Source organism: Enoplosus armatus, chromosome 13 (genome assembly GCF_043641665.1).
Source record: "Enoplosus armatus isolate fEnoArm2 chromosome 13, fEnoArm2.hap1, whole genome shotgun sequence".
Taxonomy (NCBI): Eukaryota; Metazoa; Chordata; class Actinopteri; order Centrarchiformes; family Enoplosidae; genus Enoplosus; species Enoplosus armatus.
The window spans coordinates 24,358,226-24,379,699 of record NC_092192.1 but is presented as its reverse complement, the minus strand read 5'-3'; the positions used below and the strand labels follow the sequence as shown (position 1 = coordinate 24,379,699).

The window sequence follows — 21,474 nt, the reverse complement described above, 5'->3', positions numbered from 1 at the left end:
AGGGATGAAGTGACTCACTATGCGGTCAGGAGGAGGGGTGCTGCGGATGAAACACTTGATCTGACCCTTCTCTCCGTAGAGTGCCTGCTGGGTCTGGGTGCTAGAGATAGTGGGAGGACCTGTTGAGACATAGCCGAGGCAGAAACACTCAATCATCACAATAAAAACCTGGCCATACATCTTCCTGGTGACGGCACGCATTAAATGCTTCGAGAGGGCCAGCACCAAGGGTAGAGCCATGGTCAGGTCCCATTAACAGTAAAAACTCTGAGACATTATTTATTTTCTGCTTTTAATTGGTTTCACTGAGGTTGATGCAGAGATGTAGTGCAGGTTAAACCAGCCTACAGTCAATTTACCTATCTTCTTTTAAATTCTCAGATAGAGTTTCGTCTTCTTCATAGGGTTCATATGGATTTTCTGTATGGCTGTACAGTACATCAGCAGTATAGATCATACTAATTAGTATCAAATTGATGCATTGTATAGACATTATTATTATAAGTAACTTATATCATAAAATTATAATAATTCCCAGACAAGACAGACAGTAACAATGGACATAAAGATAGACTGATGAAGCACATAGTGTCACATAGTACAGATACAACAATTTCCAGTATTACCTAAAACTGGAACATCGCAAAGGAACATATTGTAGACATTATACTGTATGTCTAGCATAAAGAAAAACTAGAAAGGTTACACTGTCGTATATTGATTGTTAGGGTCCCCTTAATTGTTATCATCATGAAATTGGTGGGTTATGAACTGATCAGTGACTAACTTAACGATGGTTGGAATTCATTTAACAGATACAACAATTTCCAGTATTACCAAAAACTGGAACATTGCAAAGGAACATATTGTAGACATTATACTGTATGTCTAGCATAAAGAAAAACTAGAAAGGTTACACTGTCGTATATTGATTGTTAGGGTCCCCTTAATTGTTATCATCATGAAATTGGTGGGTTATGAACTGATCAGTGACTAACTTAACGATGGTTGGAATTCATTTAACAGATTAATTTCTAAAGTGGTTCCATGTCTTTGTTTGGACTGCACCTTGTGAGGTTCTCAAGGGCCTACCATGCTAATGTTGATGGAAACACTGTTATAGTGACCACAATGGAGAGTGTCTCCCCAGAGATTCACAGACATCCTGCAGAACTGATTCTACACTTTGAGGAATTCCAGTGGGGGTTGAAAAAGACCCTCTTTGGAGAGACCATCTGTAAACTGACTTCTCACATTTTTGATATTAACGGTGTCATTGGGACACTTCCCAGAGAAAGTACCAGGACTTTCTACCCCTGATAAATACATGTCAAGATAACGAAGTAACAGCCAGATGTGAAGACAACAACATGACTTTTTATTATTTTAGATGGAGATTAGGCAATGAGGCAAAGAGGAGAGACTAAAAAACAGCACTCTTCTCCCCTTTTCTTTCTTTCTTTCCCTCTCACACGCACACATGCAGCACCTTCTCTCCGCCTCTCTCACCTCTGATCTGGTCTGAGATAAGATGACTACCAGGCCTATCATAAAACCTAAGTGCATTCCTGAGGAAGTAACACTGTTATATTCTTCTTTCCAGCCCAAGCCTGATTAAGGTAAAATAAGAGGTAAATTAAAATCAGTGATGTGGCTAAGTCTGCTAACTCCAATCTCTGTACAATTTAAGATGAATAAATTATTCATTCATAGTTTAATGCATTGCATACCATGTGGCCACAGTGACATCTACTGATTGTAGAGAATGAGTATCTAAGGATGCAATTATAAGTGTATAAAATTGTAGTTATATTGTACTGTATTGTGTAATCAAACTTTCAGTATTAACTTTCTGTTCAACTATCAGCAGTATTGAACTGTATGTTTTTATAGTTAGTAGTTTGTAGGAATATTAGATAACTGCTTGAATGATGTTCTGAAATATGATTGCTGCAAAACCATGAGCTCCCAGAATGATTTTGTAACCACTATGTTAAAGTATATCCTGAATATCTGCATAAGTTAACCTTTTTCTAAGCAAGCCTCTGAGTGCCACAGTGTTAAAGTGAAGAGCTATTTCTTTTGACTGAAGGTTTTTAAATATTTTCCTCCAGTCAACGGAGTTACACGCGCCTAGCTGAAGAAGTTAGTGTAGCCAGAAAAACAAGAGCCGTATTGCCCTGAAGAACCGTGCCAGCCACCTTTGGAAGTCAGCTGAAACTGTCTCCTCCCTACGGCAAGTAGGCTAACCTCCATCTGCAACTGTGATACGAGTTAAAAGAAATCTCCTAAAGTTGACTGCTCTAGCTCGACGTTAGCGTCGCCTTTTTGTTTTGATAATTAAATCACATGCTCTTCACTCTCGCCCACTGAGTAAGGTTTATCATTTAAGATCTTGATTAATCCTTCATCTATTCAGTTATTAGACGTTTATAAGTAAATGTCCTCATTTAGCAGCAAGAAGTTGTCTGTGTGTTTTTCTTTGAAGCAGGAGACAGGAGTGTATGTATCGGAAAGAATTCCAATTCCTTCTGATGAGACTGATCAATTTAACGATTAATTTGGTTTATTTATTTCCTTCAATCTGAAGTTGATGCCCCCTTTTTCAAATGAGACCAAATATTGAATTTTAAGGTAGTAATATCATTACACTGCATATGACAAATGTATTCTATTATTAGTGTCCTGGTATCCTCGTGGTTCTTATAGCAAGTCCTTACATTCCCTCACTTACAAAAGAGGCCCTCTTGGTATATGTTACCTGAGAGGCCCCTTGGAATGACCTACAAGCATACAAGTAAGAAGGTATATTCAAACCTACAGAATATACCTGAATAGGGATGGAAGGAGGAGGTCTAAAATTTACCACGTTTTATGTGGATGTCCAGTCAGTGTTAATGTGTAAATGTAGTCAGTTGAAGCAATAAATTCCTCTGTTGTTCTTTCGGCACCAGCGGAAGAACTACCATTTTTTTCAACTTGGATTTCTAGTCATTATTTTTGAGCTGCTGAAAAATAAAACTTGTTCTCTTGGCTCGTAAACTAGCTGTTTCCAACAGCAAAAATGGAATCAAAATTTGTAAGCATAAGACGTTGCATGGATGAGGAAACATTTTACAGTTTTTTGGCTGACTTGGATGTTCAGCCATATTACGACTGAAGAAATGCTGAGGAGACAGGCTGAGGCTGAGACAGGATATGGCTGGCGGGGACCAACCTAAGCTGCTGAGAGCAAACAGAGACTGGTGGTGCCTTTTCTGATTCTGATTCTGATGCTTGTATCAGCGTTGATGACAAAGTGGGTGGGTGGTAAATATCTTCTGCTTGATGTTTAGTATGAGTCAGACACTGTGGACGGAGTTCCATTCACATTCAGTGTATGACATGTCAAAATGGTCATTTTGAAGAATTAAGTGAGCTGGTCCTGAGACTGAAAATATCAAGTTACCTAAAAGAAGCCTTCCTTCCAACACAGGCAAAATGTTTGCTGGGTCACTTAGTAGGTGGATTTTTAGTGTACAAAGGAGGTGAGGTTTTGAAGAACAAAGGCTTCAGACAAGAGGCTTTAGAACTGCTGAGTGCTTGTCATTGTTGTTTGCATGCCCATCAGTCCAATAAGTCACCACCATGTGGTTTTGGATCGGTCTGAAGGTCTGACATCTGGCTTCTGTTGTACACTGCATGTTGTACACTGAATGACAGCCCTGACACTCAAGAGGCTCTTGCCAATTGAGGAACTGCTGACCATGAGAAATTAAATATTGCCTTTTCTTCTTTCAAATGCATACTATTTTTCCTCAAAGAGCCCTCAGGACCTTGCCTGCCACAGTTCACAGAAACAAAACATGTCAGTAGAATAAAGAAACAGTGGAGTCATGGAGCAGGAGAGAAAAAGGGGGAAAATTCTCGTAATTGCATTTTAAGATCATCTTTTACGCACCAGCATGTCCCCAAAGATAATTACTCATCATTAAACTTAAACTTAACCCTAACCCTAACCCTTTTCGGAGAATAGTTGCATTTACCCTGTACCTGCATAATATAACTGTCAAATATGTCCTCTAACAAACAGCTTTTTTTCTAGTTCGTTAAGACTTGGCCATGGTAACCTTAGAGCCTCCAGTTCTTTGTTCAGTCTGTGGAGCACTGCTTGAACTTGAAATCCTGCTGAGTAACATTTGTAATTTTTTTTTTTTTTTTACACAATGGGGAAACTCCACATTGTCCACACTCATTTTAGAGGGATTTTTAATCTATGAATGGTAATGCTGATTTTGGCTAAGAGGTTTTTTTTTTCCTCTCAGCATGGTTTTGTCAAATTGAGTGTTTTGTGCAAAATAGGAAATACTTACCAGGCACTGGCTGTTCAAAACATTCTGTATCTTTTCTTGACAAAAAAATGAACCTTCCCTGAGGTTATGTCCACATGACCTCGGGGTCATAAAACAGACCCCGCCACACCTCAGAGTGACTTCTCCGCCGGCCATCAGAATCAAATCTTTTCCTGTGATAGTGGGGTTGATGCTATAGATTACTGAAAGAAATTTAGCGGCAGCTCACACAATCATGATATGGAATTGTAAAGTATTTCACTCGTGCTCCCCAGTAACCTTTCAGCTGCTGAACGGTGCATTAAGGCGATTTCACTGGTAAATGTTAAAGTTCATCCACTTAGTGGTTTCCTGTGTTTACGCCAGTTAATACAGCTTGCCAAGATAATCATTCACCGCGTCCTCCAGTGTAAAATGGTCCTCATTTCATGCATTAATTGTCTGTTGTATTCATGGTTTCATTATTAATTGTTCATTGCTGTATTCCTTGCTTTGATTCATGGTTGCATTAATTCATTAATTTCTATGTCTAGTAGCTGCTAGTTGTGTGTGTAGTAAGTAGTTGAATAAACCTTTCATTTATAAAGAACTTTATTAATATGTGGTTTATGTGTATGAAGTATTACCGTCACGGAACTCCGTAGCAACCTTTAGACTGAGACTGAAGTAATTGTACCCTGAGGTGAATTTAATGTAAGTTAAATGCTGATATTTAATATTGATTATTTCTAATAGCCGAAGTTGAGTGTCATCCCTTTACTACAATTTGTATTTAGGCCTATGCAACATATTTTTGGTGCTGCCTTAATGAAGTCGTATTAACACAACATAAGAGAGGCAGATTGAACATGTATTTATGTTAAATTCATGCATTTTTCTACGGTAATATTAGCTTAAAACAGATTTAAATTGATATCATGAAAATGCGAAGGGTGTGAAGAGATTTTCTTCCTCCTCAGCACCTCAAAAATAATCTGTTCCAGGTTGCTGTTATTCAGTGAGGCTTCTTGCTCTACATTGATTTTAGACTGGATCAAGTGCAGTGTGGACAAAGTGCCTTTCACATTCAGAGTATGATAGGCCATTGTACTTACCATTCACAGTGAGCGACACCTCCTTCTCCCCGGCCCCCACTCTGGGGACTACAGCCCGACACATATACTTCCCAGCATCCTCCTGCTTTACTGCTTTCAGTGTCAGAGTATTCTTGTTGCTAAGCACCTGTGTTTTGAGGGAAACACTAGTCATTTCTATCTAGTTGAACAACAATTACATTGACACAAAAGGATAGCAGCATTTAACAAGCCGTTCGACATTTACAAACATTTGTAAGAGGTGCTGCACAGCTTGCAGAATGAAAGAGGTCAATCAATCAATCAAGTTTATTTGTCACATGTAATTGTGTAAGGTACAATCACAGTGAAATGTGACTAGCTGAGGAATTTCTACCAGCTACAACAGGAAAGCTTTATTCATTCTTTTGAGCCTTCAGGGTAAACTATGCGTTCTTGACGTACCTTATTTTGAAATAAAACATTGTTTGAGAGTTGTTCAAAATCACAACAGAGAATGAGAGATTTTTGAAAATTCACATAAATGAAACATTGTTAATACCATGTATTCACAGTCCAACTACAGTTGGATTTGTGTGCGCATGTCTAGCTACAATGACAGACCTGTCCTTTAAAGAAATATTTTTCATGTAGCATGTCTCTCAGGTATAGGTTTATAACAGAACATTGGAGGAGCTGGTGTAAAATTTCCATGATCCTCTGATGATTCTATGATTATTATTATTATAGAGAACTGCACATTCCTCAATTAAATGTCCCATAGGACTTTGGCCAAAAGTGACCCAATGAACATGAATGGCCTGATGCCTTATAAACACGTTCACAATTAACTGTTGTGTGCAATGCACTTGTTGGTGAGTTATACATACCACTCCTGAGCCTCGTTTCATCCACACAATGGTTAGAGAAGGGTTTCCTGTCCAGGCACAGTTGAAAACAGCATCAGATCCCAGGTCCACCTGCAGAGACTGTGGCTCTGCTGCCATCCTCGGCCCAACTGAAAGACACATGACAGAAATGATCTGTACTTTGTAATTGTCAGCTGACAGCAGAAAACAGAATAAAAACTATAATGCGAATATAATCATTTTACACTGTATATAGTCAGTGTAAACACCTGTAGAATGTCTTTTTTTCCCCTGGAAATCTGAGCTGCCAACTGCGAAAAAAAGTCTTCTGTGAGCCTTCTAGCACCAACTGCTTGTAGAAATTATACATTTCTTGGGGGATGTAGTACATTATTAATTAAAGTATCTGCCAAGTCACAAATGACACTGACAACATATTTCTTTTTCCTCCTACAATCCACTCTTGATAATCTTGCGATATATCTGCTCGTAGAAAGCATGATAAAACTTCTTTATGGTTGTTTCTAGCACCTGTGCGTGACATTTCGCAGATGAAGGAGAGAATCGAGTGCATATCTTTATCTTCATGTTCATCTGTCACTTACAACACTTAGGGATTTAGGGAAAGATGGTGGTCTTGGTTAAAAACTGAAAAAGTCAAAATCGGGGACTTGAAGCATTACACAGGATATGTTTATTATAATTAAAAACCATGATCTTTCCCAAACCTTTACCAAGCAGGTTCTGCTGCCCAAACCTACTCACACACAGGACTCAGGACATGAACCCAGCAGTATATAAATGTTATGTAAGATTATTGTTTTGGGCATTTTTGCCTATAATTGATTGTGACAGAGAGAGACAGGTAAAGTGGGAGATAGAGAGGGGATGACATGCAGCAAAGGGCCCAGGCTGGAATCGACCGTTCGGGGCAATTGACACAGACAGAAACCAGTTGTTTTTCGTTTTTTAAATTTTGGACGAAAAGCAAAAAACACTAATTCAGCTTGATTTCTTATTTTCCATTCTTACTGACAAAACTAATTTACTACCCATGGTTTTGTTTTAATTGGTGGGTGGGCCTTCAGCGTTCCCTTGAATCTGATTGGCTTGTGTGCTCTATCAATTACATTTGCGCTGTATTCTTCAAAATAAAGGTTCTACCTCTTTGCCTTTAGACAGTGCAGTGTCAACACAAAAATACATATATTGTGAAACATAAACAGAAAGACAGGGCTGTTACGATCACAGACCATACTTGTATTGGTGGCTTTGATTCAATTTTATTTTTATCAAACAGTCAAAACAATCATTACTTGTTTTGTTAGATCTTAGTGCTGCATTCGACACCATTGACCATCATATCCTATTACAGAGACTGGAAGGGTTAGGGTTAGGGGGTTAGGGAAGGGGAACTGAGCCCGTCCACGAAGTGGGACGGGAGGTGCTCGGTCCATCCCCCGACTTCCCCCGTACCCCCGGTCCCAATCAGCCTGGCCAAAGTACTGGCGCCTCCGGCCATAACGTACTTGGGTCCAGGCCCCGCCAAAATCGTCCATGTCCATGTTTTTTTGTCTGTCTTTTGTCTTTAATGTATATGAATTCGCCTTTGTTATATATGTGATAAATAAAATTGTTTTTATGTAATGAAAATAAAATGTATCTATGTAATAAAAAATCAAAAAATCAAATCAAATGTCTGTTTTCAAAAAATAAAGAAAAAACAATTTGTTTTGCAAAATTCAAACAAGAACAAGGTGTGCCACTGACAACGTTTCGACCCCGTGGGTCTTCCTCAGGTCAGGCACACTAAAAATGAAATAAAAATGTCAAAAAGTAACTTGGTCTTGCAGTGTCTCTGTTAGGTGTGCACTCTACGAAGATCAAAGCCAGAATGAACTCCGTGGCCGCTCCTGTGTTATACCCGCCCCTTTTCCCAATTTAGGCTTCAATCTGTGTTTTTTGTTTCCCACCTTCGTTTTTCTGTTTTAACCCCTTAATACCCCTATGAAATGAATTAACAACCCCATGAAGTGAATTTTTTAACCCTTTAACCCCCATGTATCTATTTATAACCCCGTGATTCATTAATTATTAATTTATTTATTTATTTTAAAGGGGAGTGATTCGGATTAGAGTCAGGGGAGGGAAGTGGTTAGGGTTAGGGAAAAGTAAAGGTTAGGGCTAGGAAAGAGGAGTAGTTTAGGGTTAGGGCAAAGGAGGGAAGTGGTTAGGGTTAGGAAAGATGGAATGGGAGAAAATAAAAAATGGGAATTAGGAAGGGTTTGGGTTAGGGAAGAGTTAGGCTTTGTGTTGAATGTTGGATTGGGTGTTAAATTTCACATCAATTGTACTTAATATTTAATCCAAACGGTTCTTTTGTACTCAACCAATAAATCCATTTCCTTTCTATAATTTTCCGTTGTTTGTCCGTCCAAATGAGATTGCTTTGAATTCCTGCTATTTTGAGTGACTGCAAGCCATGAAAAATAAAATGATGAACTAAAGGAGTGTTGGTGTTCTTCTTGTTCTTAATGTTATATCTGTGTTGCCACATTCTCGTCCTAATAGAGTTCCTTGTTTCACCAACATATTTTTTACCACACTTGGCACAAAAAATTAAATAAATCAAATTAGAAGTACGTTCCGTAAAGTCCTGTGGTATCCTAAAAATTCTTCCATTTTCTGCATTTTTCAAATATTTCAATGTACAGAAATTATCTAACTTTGTTGCCTGATTTAGTTGTTGCACCGATTTTAGCTTAGCTCTAATTAGAAAATCTTTCAAATTCTTATTTTTTCTATATGCTGAAATTACCTCGTGATTCTTCAATAGCCCTGATTGTCCTAGCATCATGTCAAAATTGTTTTTGATCCTATAATTCAGAAGTTTACTCACAGAAGAAAATTGAGTAATCAATGGAATAATTTCCTTTTTATTAACCAATTTCTGTTCCTTGAAAGATTTCAGGCATTTCCTCAGGAATGTTCTAGAATAGCCCCTTTTCCTTAAGGCCCCAAACAAAATTTTCACTGCTTCCCAGAAATCTTTAACCTGGGTACAAATTCTATGAAATCGAAGCAATTGTGATTTCACCAGTCCTCTAAACGTATGTTTAGGATGAAAGCTACTTTTAAACAAAAGAGCATGCGTATCTGTTTCCTTAAAATAAACTTTTATATCCAATTTACCCGTCAAAGAAAAGGAAGATCCTTTATACACTGTAGTGTCCAAGAAGTCTATAGAAGATCGATTAATTGTATGTTTCAAGACAATAGATGGGTCATGGCTATTTAAGGTCTCCATGAATTGTTCAAATTCCTCCAACGAATAACACCAGACCCCCCATATGTCATCCAAATACCTTAAGTAATGGAGGGGTTTCTTTGAGCATTTTGCCAACACCTCCTCCTCCCAATTTGCCATAAAAATGTTGGCATACGAGGGAGCAAACTTCTTTCCCATTGCCGTCCCTTTGATTTGTAAATAAAACTCTCCATTGAAAACAAAATCATTTTTGGTTAAATTAATTTCTAATAATTGTAGTATTTCCTCATCTGGTCTGTCCCCATTTGGATATTTTTGAAAAATCTTTTTTACTGTTGCCAATCCTGTCTTGATATCAATATTTGTATATAAACTGTCCACATCCAAACTAAAAAATATAGAATTCTCAGGTATTGTTAAATTTTGGACAATGTCGATAAAATGATATGTATCCTTTACATATGAAGGGTGAATCGTGGATAACGGATTAAGAAAATAATCAATATATTCCGCAGTCTGATAGGTTTCGCTCCCACAATCAGAAACTATCGGTCTACCCGGAGGCACTTCAAAGGGTACTGTCCATTTCTCTGGATCTTTATGTATCTTTGGTAAAATATAAAAGCGTCTTTCCCTCGGTTCTCTTTCACCTTTCAAATATTTCTCCTGTTTGTGATTGATGAATTTCTTAGTTTTCAATGTCTTTATTATATTATGCACTGTTGGAATTGTTTGTAAATAAATGGGTTCCTCCAATTTTTTATAATATGTTTCATCGTTCAATTGTCTCAATACTTCCAATATATATTGTTCCCTGTCCAAAATTACAACTGAACTTCCCTTATCCGCTGGTTTAATTATTATGTGATTGGCCTTCATGAGTTGCCTCATTGCTTTTACCTCTTCATTACTTAAATTGGGTTTTTCCTTATGAGATTTAAAATATTTATTAAAATCTTTCTTATCTTTTTCAATCAATAAATGAATTTCCTCAGGGATTTCGTGTTTTGGTGGCACCCATGTTGAAGCCAACGTAAATGGTCTTGGTTTTGAACGTTCTTTATGTCTAAAATATGCCGTCAAACTAATTTTACGGTGATAGTTTTGTATGTCCAATTGTAATTGATTTTTCTGATTTCTATTCAAATTAATTGTAGGGATGAAAGTGAGACCTCTGCTTAATAAATCTAATTGAGCTTGTGTGGGAGTAAACCGTTTAGATAAAACAAGAACATTCTGTGCTATAAGGGGTTTCGACCCCTCATGCCCCTCCTTCGGAAGGCTCACGGGGCTTTCAAGTTTAACACTGTTATCCAATGCTCCATCATGGCCTCGGCCGTAGCCTTGGTCCAGTGAACCTCATCCCTCTCTGTCTGAAAACTGTCTTCAGGAAGGAGGCCGATGTAAGGTAAGTTCTTGTAAAGATGGGCATTAAGTGTCTTCAGGTTGAGCTGCTCCTTTTCCGGCAAAGCATCGGAATAATTCACTAACGGAATCCAAATCTCCGAATACGGAAACCGTCTCTTGGCCATCCGTACAGCTGATTGCAGCTGCTTGATAGTTGTCTCTTTGGTTTTTTGCCCTCGACTGGTTATACCACATGAAATAACAATCTTCTCCACGACAACCTGTCCTATGGCCTTACAGAGAATGGAGCTTATGTGTCTGAAATTAGCCCCTGGGAAGCTATCTATTTGGAGATCTGGTATCCCATGGAATGGCATTCTGGACAAATTGGAATCTCCAATGAACAACCACTTCTTGGTCACAGACACAGTCCAATCCACTAATTTGTGTTCTGTTCTGATGTGTCTGGTTGGTCCAAAGTTGTGAGAATGTGGAGTAGAAGTGAAACTAGCTCCCAGATCCTCAGGGTCTACGTCCTCCGGATCCCGCAAATCTTCCTGCGTTGAATGTCCGTGGACCTGTGCAATCGTGACAATCTTGTGCTGAGGGATCAGTGTTGGAGTATTGTCCCAATCCGTTTGCAGTCCCTCATCCATCAATGATTTGGAACCCTGTTCCACGTCCTCGGAAACTCTCGGTTCCTCCTCTCTTTGTCCCCGAACCGTTCTCGGAGTTCTCTGTTCCCTTGGGGAATATTGTGGAGTAGGTTGGGGGGGCAATTGCTGCTCCTGCCGTTCAATTCCCCCTGAAACCTGTATCCCCTCCGTAGTCATTGTAGACACTGCCCGTGTGGAAGGAGCTATGACCTGTTCCGTTTCAGGGGTCAGTACCACTATCTCCTCCGAAAAATCCACTTGGCAGGACTCGTGTCTTTTGTTTCGTTCACGTGGCTGTGGTGTCACCTGTGTTTGTTGTCCTCTCCGTTGTTGGTTAGTGTCTTGTGGGTTTGTTGCATTCCCCCCAGTGTCATCAGATTTTGACTCCATGGAGGTTGTCAACAACGCTTCCGCGTGGTCCACCACATCCCGTGTCAGGCGTGACAAGTTCTTACGGGCCCATCTGGTAGCCACTTCAAAGGCCGCTTTCCAATCCGGATCCGGGTCCGTAGACAAATCCTCCAAAACTTCCTCCAAAGCTGTTTCGTAGTGATCCCGAAGGATCATCAACGTGGTGTGGCCCCAATTTTTCGCATTCCCCATTATCATGTCCGTGGTCCTGGAGCTGGGGGTAGCCGGTTTTATCATGGTGGCCAACATCTCCACCATCCGAGCGATCATCCGAGGCTCTGGCTTGCCAGCCTCACCCGTTACATTCTGCAAGTGGTGTACGAACTTGATGACCTTATGCAGTTGACGCACCAACTTCCCAAATTTTGGGGTTGTTGGTGTGTATTGTTGATCTCTACCGGACTGGAAAGATCTCCCTTGCTGCATGTTCCGTGATCCGAAACCCCGATTGAAACCATCCCGTCCGGGATTGGTTCCACGTACTGCATCAGCGTACGATCTTGATTGGGGTCCGTAAGATCTTGGTGGAGGACGCTGGGCACGAGAAAAATCAGAAGGAGGCACTGGCCGGTTAGGGAAGGGGAACTGAGCCCGTCCACGAAGTGGGACGGGAGGTGCTCGGTCCATCCCCCGACTTCCCCCGTACCCCCGGTCCCAATCAGCCTGGCCAAAGTACTGGCGCCTCCGGCCATAACGTACTTGGGTCCAGGCCCCGCCAAAATCGTCCATGTCCATGTTTTTTTGTCTGTCTTTTGTCTTTAATGTATATGAATTCGCCTTTGTTATATATGTGATAAATAAAATTGTTTTTATGTAATGAAAATAAAATGTATCTATGTAATAAAAAATCAAAAAATCAAATCAAATGTCTGTTTTCAAAAAATAAAGAAAAAACAATTTGTTTTGCAAAATTCAAACAAAAACAAGGTGTGCCACTGACAACGTTTCGACCCCGTGGGTCTTCCTCAGGTCAGGCACACTAAAAATGAAATAAAAATGTCAAAAAGTAACTTGGTCTTGCAGTGTCTCTGTTAGGTGTGCACTCTACGAAGATCAAAGCCAGAATGAACTCCGTGGCCGCTCCTGTGTTATACCCGCCCCTTTTCCCAATTTAGGCTTCAATCTGTGTTTTTTGTTTCCCACCTTCGTTTTTCTGTTTTAACCCCTTAATACCCCTATGAAATGAATTAACAACCCCATGAAGTGAATTTTTTAACCCTTTAACCCCCATGTATCTATTTATAACCCCGTGATTCATTAATTATTAATTTATTTATTTATTTTAAAGGGGAGTGATTCGGATTAGAGTCAGGGGAGGGAAGTGGTTAGGGTTAGGGAAAAGTAAAGGTTAGGGCTAGGAAAGAGGAGTAGTTTAGGGTTAGGGCAAAGGAGGGAAGTGGTTAGGGTTAGGAAAGATGGAATGGGAGAAAATAAAAAATGGGAATTAGGAAGGGTTTGGGTTAGGGAAGAGTTAGGCTTTGTGTTGAATGTTGGATTGGGTGTTAAATTTCACATCAATTGTACTTAATATTTAATCCAAACGGTTCTTTTGTACTCAACCAATAAATCCATTTCCTTTCTATAATTTTCCGTTGTTTGTCCGTCCAAATGAGATTGCTTTGAATTCCTGCTATTTTGAGTGACTGCAAGCCATGAAAAATAAAATGATGAACTAAAGGAGTGTTGGTGTTCTTCTTGTTCTTAATGTTATATCTGTGTTGCCACATTCTCGTCCTAATAGAGTTCCTTGTTTCACCAACATATTTTTTACCACACTTGGCACAAAAAATTAAATAAATCAAATTAGAAGTACGTTCCGTAAAGTCCTGTGGTATCCTAAAAATTCTTCCATTTTCTGCATTTTTCAAATATTTCAATGTACAGAAATTATCTAACTTTGTTGCCTGATTTAGTTGTTGCACCGATTTTAGCTTAGCTCTAATTAGAAAATCTTTCAAATTCTTATTTTTTCTATATGCTGAAATTACCTCGTGATTCTTCAATAGCCCTGATTGTCCTAGCATCATGTCAAAATTGTTTTTGATCCTATAATTCAGAAGTTTACTCACAGAAGAAAATTGAGTAATCAATGGAATAATTTCCTTTTTATTAACCAATTTCTGTTCCTTGAAAGATTTCAGGCATTTCCTCAGGAATGTTCTAGAATAGCCCCTTTTCCTTAAGGCCCCAAACAAAATTTTCACTGCTTCCCAGAAATCTTTAACCTGGGTACAAATTCTATGAAATCGAAGCAATTGTGATTTCACCAGTCCTCTAAACGTATGTTTAGGATGAAAGCTACTTTTAAACAAAAGAGCATGCGTATCTGTTTCCTTAAAATAAACTTTTATATCCAATTTACCCGTCAAAGAAAAGGAAGATCCTTTATACACTGTAGTGTCCAAGAAGTCTATAGAAGATCGATTAATTGTATGTTTCAAGACAATAGATGGGTCATGGCTATTTAAGGTCTCCATGAATTGTTCAAATTCCTCCAACGAATAACACCAGACCCCCCATATGTCATCCAAATACCTTAAGTAATGGAGGGGTTTCTTTGAGCATTTTGCCAACACCTCCTCCTCCCAATTTGCCATAAAAATGTTGGCATACGAGGGAGCAAACTTCTTTCCCATTGCCGTCCCTTTGATTTGTAAATAAAACTCTCCATTGAAAACAAAATCATTTTTGGTTAAATTAATTTCTAATAATTGTAGTATTTCCTCATCTGGTCTGTCCCCATTTGGATATTTTTGAAAAATCTTTTTTACTGTTGCCAATCCTGTCTTGATATCAATATTTGTATATAAACTGTCCACATCCAAACTAAAAAATATAGAATTCTCAGGTATTGTTAAATTTTGGACAATGTCGATAAAATGATATGTATCCTTTACATATGAAGGGTGAATCGTGGATAACGGATTAAGAAAATAATCAATATATTCCGCAGTCTGATAGGTTTCGCTCCCACAATCAGAAACTATCGGTCTACCCGGAGGCACTTCAAAGGGTACTGTCCATTTCTCTGGATCTTTATGTATCTTTGGTAAAATATAAAAGCGTCTTTCCCTCGGTTCTCTTTCACCTTTCAAATATTTCTCCTGTTTGTGATTGATGAATTTCTTAGTTTTCAATGTCTTTATTATATTATGCACTGTTGGAATTGTTTGTAAATAAATGGGTTCCTCCAATTTTTTATAATATGTTTCATCGTTCAATTGTCTCAATACTTCCAATATATATTGTTCCCTGTCCAAAATTACAACTGAACTTCCCTTATCCGCTGGTTTAATTATTATGTGATTGGCCTTCATGAGTTGCCTCATTGCTTTTACCTCTTCATTACTTAAATTGGGTTTTTCCTTATGAGATTTAAAATATTTATTAAAATCTTTCTTATCTTTTTCAATCAATAAATGAATTTCCTCAGGGATTTCGTGTTTTGGTGGCACCCATGTTGAAGCCAACGTAAATGGTCTTGGTTTTGAACGTTCTTTATGTCTAAAATATGCCGTCAAACTAATTTTACGGTGATAGTTTTGTATGTCCAATTGTAATTGATTTTTCTGATTTCTATTCAAATTAATTGTAGGGATGAAAGTGAGACCTCTGCTTAATAAATCTAATTGAGCTTGTGTGGGAGTAAACCGTTTAGATAAAACAAGAACATTCTGTGCTATAAGGGGTTTCGACCCCTCATGCCCCTCCTTCGGAAGGCTCACGGGGCTTTCAAGTTTAACACTGTTATCCAATGCTCCATCATGGCCTCGGCCGTAGCCTTGGTCCAGTGAACCTCATCCCTCTCTGTCTGAAAACTGTCTTCAGGAAGGAGGCCGATGTAAGGTAAGTTCTTGTAAAGATGGGCATTAAGTGTCTTCAGGTTGAGCTGCTCCTTTTCCGGCAAAGCATCGGAATAATTCACTAACGGAATCCAAATCTCCGAATACGGAAACCGTCTCTTGGCCATCCGTACAGCTGATTGCAGCTGCTTGATAGTTGTCTCTTTGGTTTTTTGCCCTCGACTGGTTATACCACATGAAATAACAATCTTCTCCACGACAACCTGTCCTATGGCCTTACAGAGAATGGAGCTTATGTGTCTGAAATTAGCCCCTGGGAAGCTATCTATTTGGAGATCTGGTATCCCATGGAATGGCATTCTGGACAAATTGGAATCTCCAATGAACAACCACTTCTTGGTCACAGACACAGTCCAATCCACTAATTTGTGTTCTGTTCTGATGTGTCTGGTTGGTCCAAAGTTGTGAGAATGTGGAGTAGAAGTGAAACTAGCTCCCAGATCCTCAGGGTCTACGTCCTCCGGATCCCGCAAATCTTCCTGCGTTGAATGTCCGTGGACCTGTGCAATCGTGACAATCTTGTGCTGAGGGATCAGTGTTGGAGTATTGTCCCAATCCGTTTGCAGTCCCTCATCCATCAATGATTTGGAACCCTGTTCCACGTCCTCGGAAACTCTCGGTTCCTCCTCTCTTTGTCCCCGAACCGTTCTCGGAGTTCTCTGTTCCCTTGGGGAATATTGTGGAGTAGGTTGGGGGGGCAATTGCTGCTCCTGCCGTTCAATTCCCCCTGAAACCTGTATCCCCTCCGTAGTCATTGTAGACACTGCCCGTGTGGAAGGAGCTATGACCTGTTCCGTTTCAGGGGTCAGTACCACTATCTCCTCCGAAAAATCCACTTGGCAGGACTCGTGTCTTTTGTTTCGTTCACGTGGCTGTGGTGTCACCTGTGTTTGTTGTCCTCTCCGTTGTTGGTTAGTGTCTTGTGGGTTTGTTGCATTCCCCCCAGTGTCATCAGATTTTGACTCCATGGAGGTTGTCAACAACGCTTCCGCGTGGTCCACCACATCCCGTGTCAGGCGTGACAAGTTCTTACGGGCCCATCTGGTAGCCACTTCAAAGGCCGCTTTCCAATCCGGATCCGGGTCCGTAGACAAATCCTCCAAAACTTCCTCCAAAGCTGTTTCGTAGTGATCCCGAAGGATCATCAACGTGGTGTGGCCCCAATTTTTCGCATTCCCCATTATCATGTCCGTGGTCCTGGAGCTGGGGGTAGCCGGTTTTATCATGGTGGCCAACATCTCCACCATCCGAGCGATCATCCGAGGCTCTGGCTTGCCAGCCTCACCCGTTACATTCTGCAAGTGGTGTACGAACTTGATGACCTTATGCAGTTGACGCACCAACTTCCCAAATTTTGGGGTTGTTGGTGTGTATTGTTGATCTCTACCGGACTGGAAAGATCTCCCTTGCTGCATGTTCCGTGATCCGAAACCCCGATTGAAACCATCCCGTCCGGGATTGGTTCCACGTACTGCATCAGCGTACGATCTTGATTGGGGTCCGTAAGATCTTGGTGGAGGACGCTGGGCACGAGAAAAATCAGAAGGAGGCACTGGCCGGTTAGGGAAGGGGAACTGAGCCCGTCCACGAAGTGGGACGGGAGGTGCTCGGTCCATCCCCCGACTTCCCCCGGGTTAGGGTTAGGGTTAGGGTTAGGGTTAGGGCATCAAAGGAACCGCACTAAGCTGGTTTAAGTCATATTTATCAGATCGATCTCAGTTTGTACATGTTAACGATGAATCCTCCATGTATGCCAAAGTCAGTCATGGAGTTCCACAAGGTTCTGTGCTTGGACCAATACTATTCACCTTATATATGCTTCCTTTAGGGGATATTATTAGAAAACACTCATTTCACACACATTTTCATTGCTATGCGGATGATACCCAACTATATTTATCGATCAAGCCAGAAGAACCTCATCAGTTAGCCAAGCTTCAAGCATGCCTTAAGGACATAAAGACCTGGATGACCTGTAATTATCTGATGTTGAACTCAGACAAGACAGAAGTTATTGTTCTTGGCCCTGAACACCTCAGAAACACAGTATCTAAGGATATTGTTACCCTAGATGGCATTGCCCTGGCCTTCAGCGCCACCGTGAGGAATCTCAGAGTTGTCTTTGATCAGGACATGTCCTTTAACTCCCACAAAAAAAAACTTCAAGGACTGCCTTCTTTCACCTCCGCAACATTGCAAAAATCAGGAAGATCCTGTCTCAAACAGATGCAGAAAAATTAGTCCATGCATTTGTCACGTCTAGGCTGGATTATTGCAATTCCTTATTATCAGGCTGTCCCAATAAGTCACTGAGGACTCTCCAGCTGATCCAGAATGCTGCGGCACGTGTACTGACAGGAACCAGGAAAAGAGATCATATTTCTCCTGTATTAGCTTCGTTGCACTGGCTCCCTGTAAAATCTAGAATAGAGTTTAAAATCCTTCTCCTGACTTACAAAGCTCTTACTGGTCAGGCACCATCATATCTTAAAGAGCTCATACCTGGGTGCCTGACTCTCATCACTACAGTTATTATGTTTAGTCGTAGTTCTGTTACTATTAAAGCTGCTATTATTAATCTCAGCTAGTATTACAGCTGTAACTACTATTATCAGTCATATTTCCAGTATTATTATAATTATAGCTGCTATTTCTACTGCTAGTGTTGCCATACATCTCTGTCTGTCTGCCTGTCTGTCTGTATCTGTGTCTCTACGTCTATCTCTCTCTCTCTCTCTCTCTCTCTCTCAAACCCAACCGGTCAAAGCAGATGACCGCCCACCTAGAGTCTGGTTCTGCTCGAGGTTTCTGCCTTTTAAAAGGAAGAAGACCATGCAACTAAAAAGAAAGCCCCTCAAGATAAAGGAGGACAGCCTGAGGATCCGTCAAATACGGCGATCTTGTTAGCATTATGAGAGCAAGAGGATCAGTTGACCAATAAAGTTAAGTTGGCCATGAGAGAGGAAGTTGAGCAAATGCTCTCCGGTGAAATTCAAGCCTTAAAGACTAGGTTTGAATCTTCAAACTCGGCAGTTGCCAAACAAGCCAGGATATCACTCACCAGGCCGAAGTTGGTAAAACGCTACAAGGGAGAATCGATGCTACAACAGCTTATATGAGACTGTTACAGGTCTCAGGCTGAGAGCCTATAAACAGATAAGAATTCCTGTATAAACAGGAGAAATGATGAGACAGGCGACAACAGCCGACTTCTCCATACAGCTTCGCTCAGTAGAATTTATTTACACACATGCAAAATCATCCTAAACTAAAATACCTTCAACTGTCGCACGAACAAAACAACCCAAAATTGAAATGTACTGAAGTCAAACCTGTATTATCTCTCGACTTTACGTGGGTATAAACAAAATTAAAGTTTACAGCTAGCGCCACATCGGGAGATTGTACTTCTCCACGTGCTCACAAACTCATACATACATACATGTACAAACAATCATCAACAAAACTTTTCAGTCAGTTTAAACTGTAATAAACATGTGTGTGAAACATTTCTCACCTGTATAAACAGGAGAAATGATGAGACAGGCGACAACAGCCGACATCTCCATACAGCTTCGCTCAGTAGAATGAGGAAGTAAACAAACCGTGCGAAGAAAGTCCAAAGGAGAAGTGAAGCGCCACATTGCCTCCTGCTGGTTAAACTGGAAATCTCCCAGTATATAAATAAGCCTAGGGGCTTATCAAGGGGCTTATCAAGCGGCAGTAATTGAGCTCTTTTATTTAAGTTTGAACATTTGTTTTCTTTAAATCACCCTTGAAATAAAATACATTAAATAACATAAAATTGTGACCATACATTTTTGTGTGTGTCACAAGACCGGTCAAACATGATGTGGGTAGCCTCCAGAACGATGTATAAATCTTTGGCAGAAACTCACCAAGATCGAAGACCGATCACAGAGGTGCAACACTCCACTTGTTGGACTCACTGAATCAGCAGAGGGTGAAAATGCCATTCAGTTTCTGTAAGAGAGTCTACCAGTGTGGATCCCCTCTCTTGTAGGGGGGAGGATTGAAATTCAATGGGCCCACCATACCTATACCACCCAGGACAAGACTAATCGTCCCCAGACGCTCATCTTCCAAATACTTCAGTATCAGGACAGAGAGAAAATTCTCATCGGAGTCGGAGCCATACGTGGGCAAGCTAATTCACCACGACCAAACAGGATTTTTTTGCGTCACACAATATCAGACGGCTTTTCCACACCATTCATGCATCTGAACCAGATGTGCACTCCAGAACCTGGTCCTGTTCAAGGTTTCTGCCTGTTAAAACGGTCTAGACCTGCTCTGTATGAAAAGTGCCCTGAGATAACTTTTGTTTTGGTGCTATATAAATACAATTTAATTTAATTGAATCATGGCCACCAATACAAGTATGGTCTGTGATCGGAGCAGAGCCCTGTCTGTCTTTCTTTTTATGTTTTCCAATATATGTATTTTTGTGTTGACACTGCACTGTCTAAAGGCAAAGAGGGATAACCTTTATTTTGAAGAATACAGCACAAACATAATTGATAGAGCACACTAGCCAATCAGATTCAAGGGAACGCTGGGCCCACCCACCAATGAAAACAAAACTATGGGTACATCCCAAGTCTCTTATTTGTCATTTCCTTGCTCCTCGCTTGAACCGGAAGTCGTTCAGGTCAGCCATCTTGCAGGCCGTCCCAGAGCTCTTAATTCTGCAGCAAGGAGTGAGGATATACGAGAGCAGCCTTCCCGGAACACATCATACTATTGTACAGCACTCCGTTATTCATCAGACCTCATGTGTTAGAAACTCTTACATTACATTCAGTGGTCATTGGGCTGGGGCTGTCCGGGACTCAGCCCATCTTCAACAATGAATATATTTTTACACTTTTCTCAGTCTTAATAATTCAAACAATGACTGAAACACGTTTTCTTCGTAGTTGTAGAGAACATAGGCCTAAACGAGATGATGTAAGAACTTGAACATCAGAGCTTCTGTACTGAGTGTTTTGTCAGAGTGATTGATATCAGGTGGTTGGTTTATGCACTCTCCCTCCTGCCTGTTGGAGCATGGAGACAGTGCATAACCTTCATCTCCTCTTTTTCACAGCAGTAGGCTTCATTTTGTTCCCAGCCATCATCCCCTCACGGAGAATGTTAGGTATTCTACTGTGTGGTGCCACTGGGGCGCATATGGGGTTATATGCACTGTTGCACTGGTGCAGTGGCTGGGCACAGAACCCTTATTGCTTTATCTTGTGAAATGTAAGACCCAAATGTAGATGCAATTTAAGAGATTTAAAATGAAAAATTCAAAAAACCACCTATTTCTGGTTTCTGCCTGCGTCAATTGTACCAAAAAAACAAACGGTTGAAACGTACCTTGGTTGTATAAAGCTGACAAACACTCACAGTAAACATCCACGTTTCTGCTGATGTTGGTGTTGCCCATTGTATTGGTGACCTCACAGGAAACAGGCTCAGTGAAGAAAGAGTGATCCACAAGAACCTCATATGTGTCACCTGACACATCTGGAATCAAATGACCTCCTTTGGCCCACCTGAAATCATTAGAAACAGACCACAGAACAAAATATATGTGGGTTTGACCAAAAACAGGACTAAAAAAGACAACAAACATGAAATGAAAATTAAAAAAACACTCTACATGTAAGTA

At 40.3% G+C, this 21,474-nt stretch overlaps 1 protein-coding gene across 1 annotated transcript in view; it reads right to left on the bottom strand.

Moving 5' to 3' along the window:
• The window catches only part of LOC139295539 (kin of IRRE-like protein 3), a 98,321-nt gene that overhangs the window by 13,189 nt on the left and 63,658 nt on the right, over positions 1-21,474 (bottom strand). The window contains exons 7-10 of the mRNA XM_070917733.1: positions 21,210-21,358; positions 6,274-6,401; positions 5,426-5,552; positions 19-119 (exon numbers count right to left, since the gene is read on the bottom strand). Of these exons, the coding sequence (XP_070773834.1) occupies positions 19-119; positions 5,426-5,552; positions 6,274-6,401; positions 21,210-21,358 (505 nt within the window). The remainder of the gene's footprint in view (positions 1-18; positions 120-5,425; positions 5,553-6,273; positions 6,402-21,209; positions 21,359-21,474) is intronic.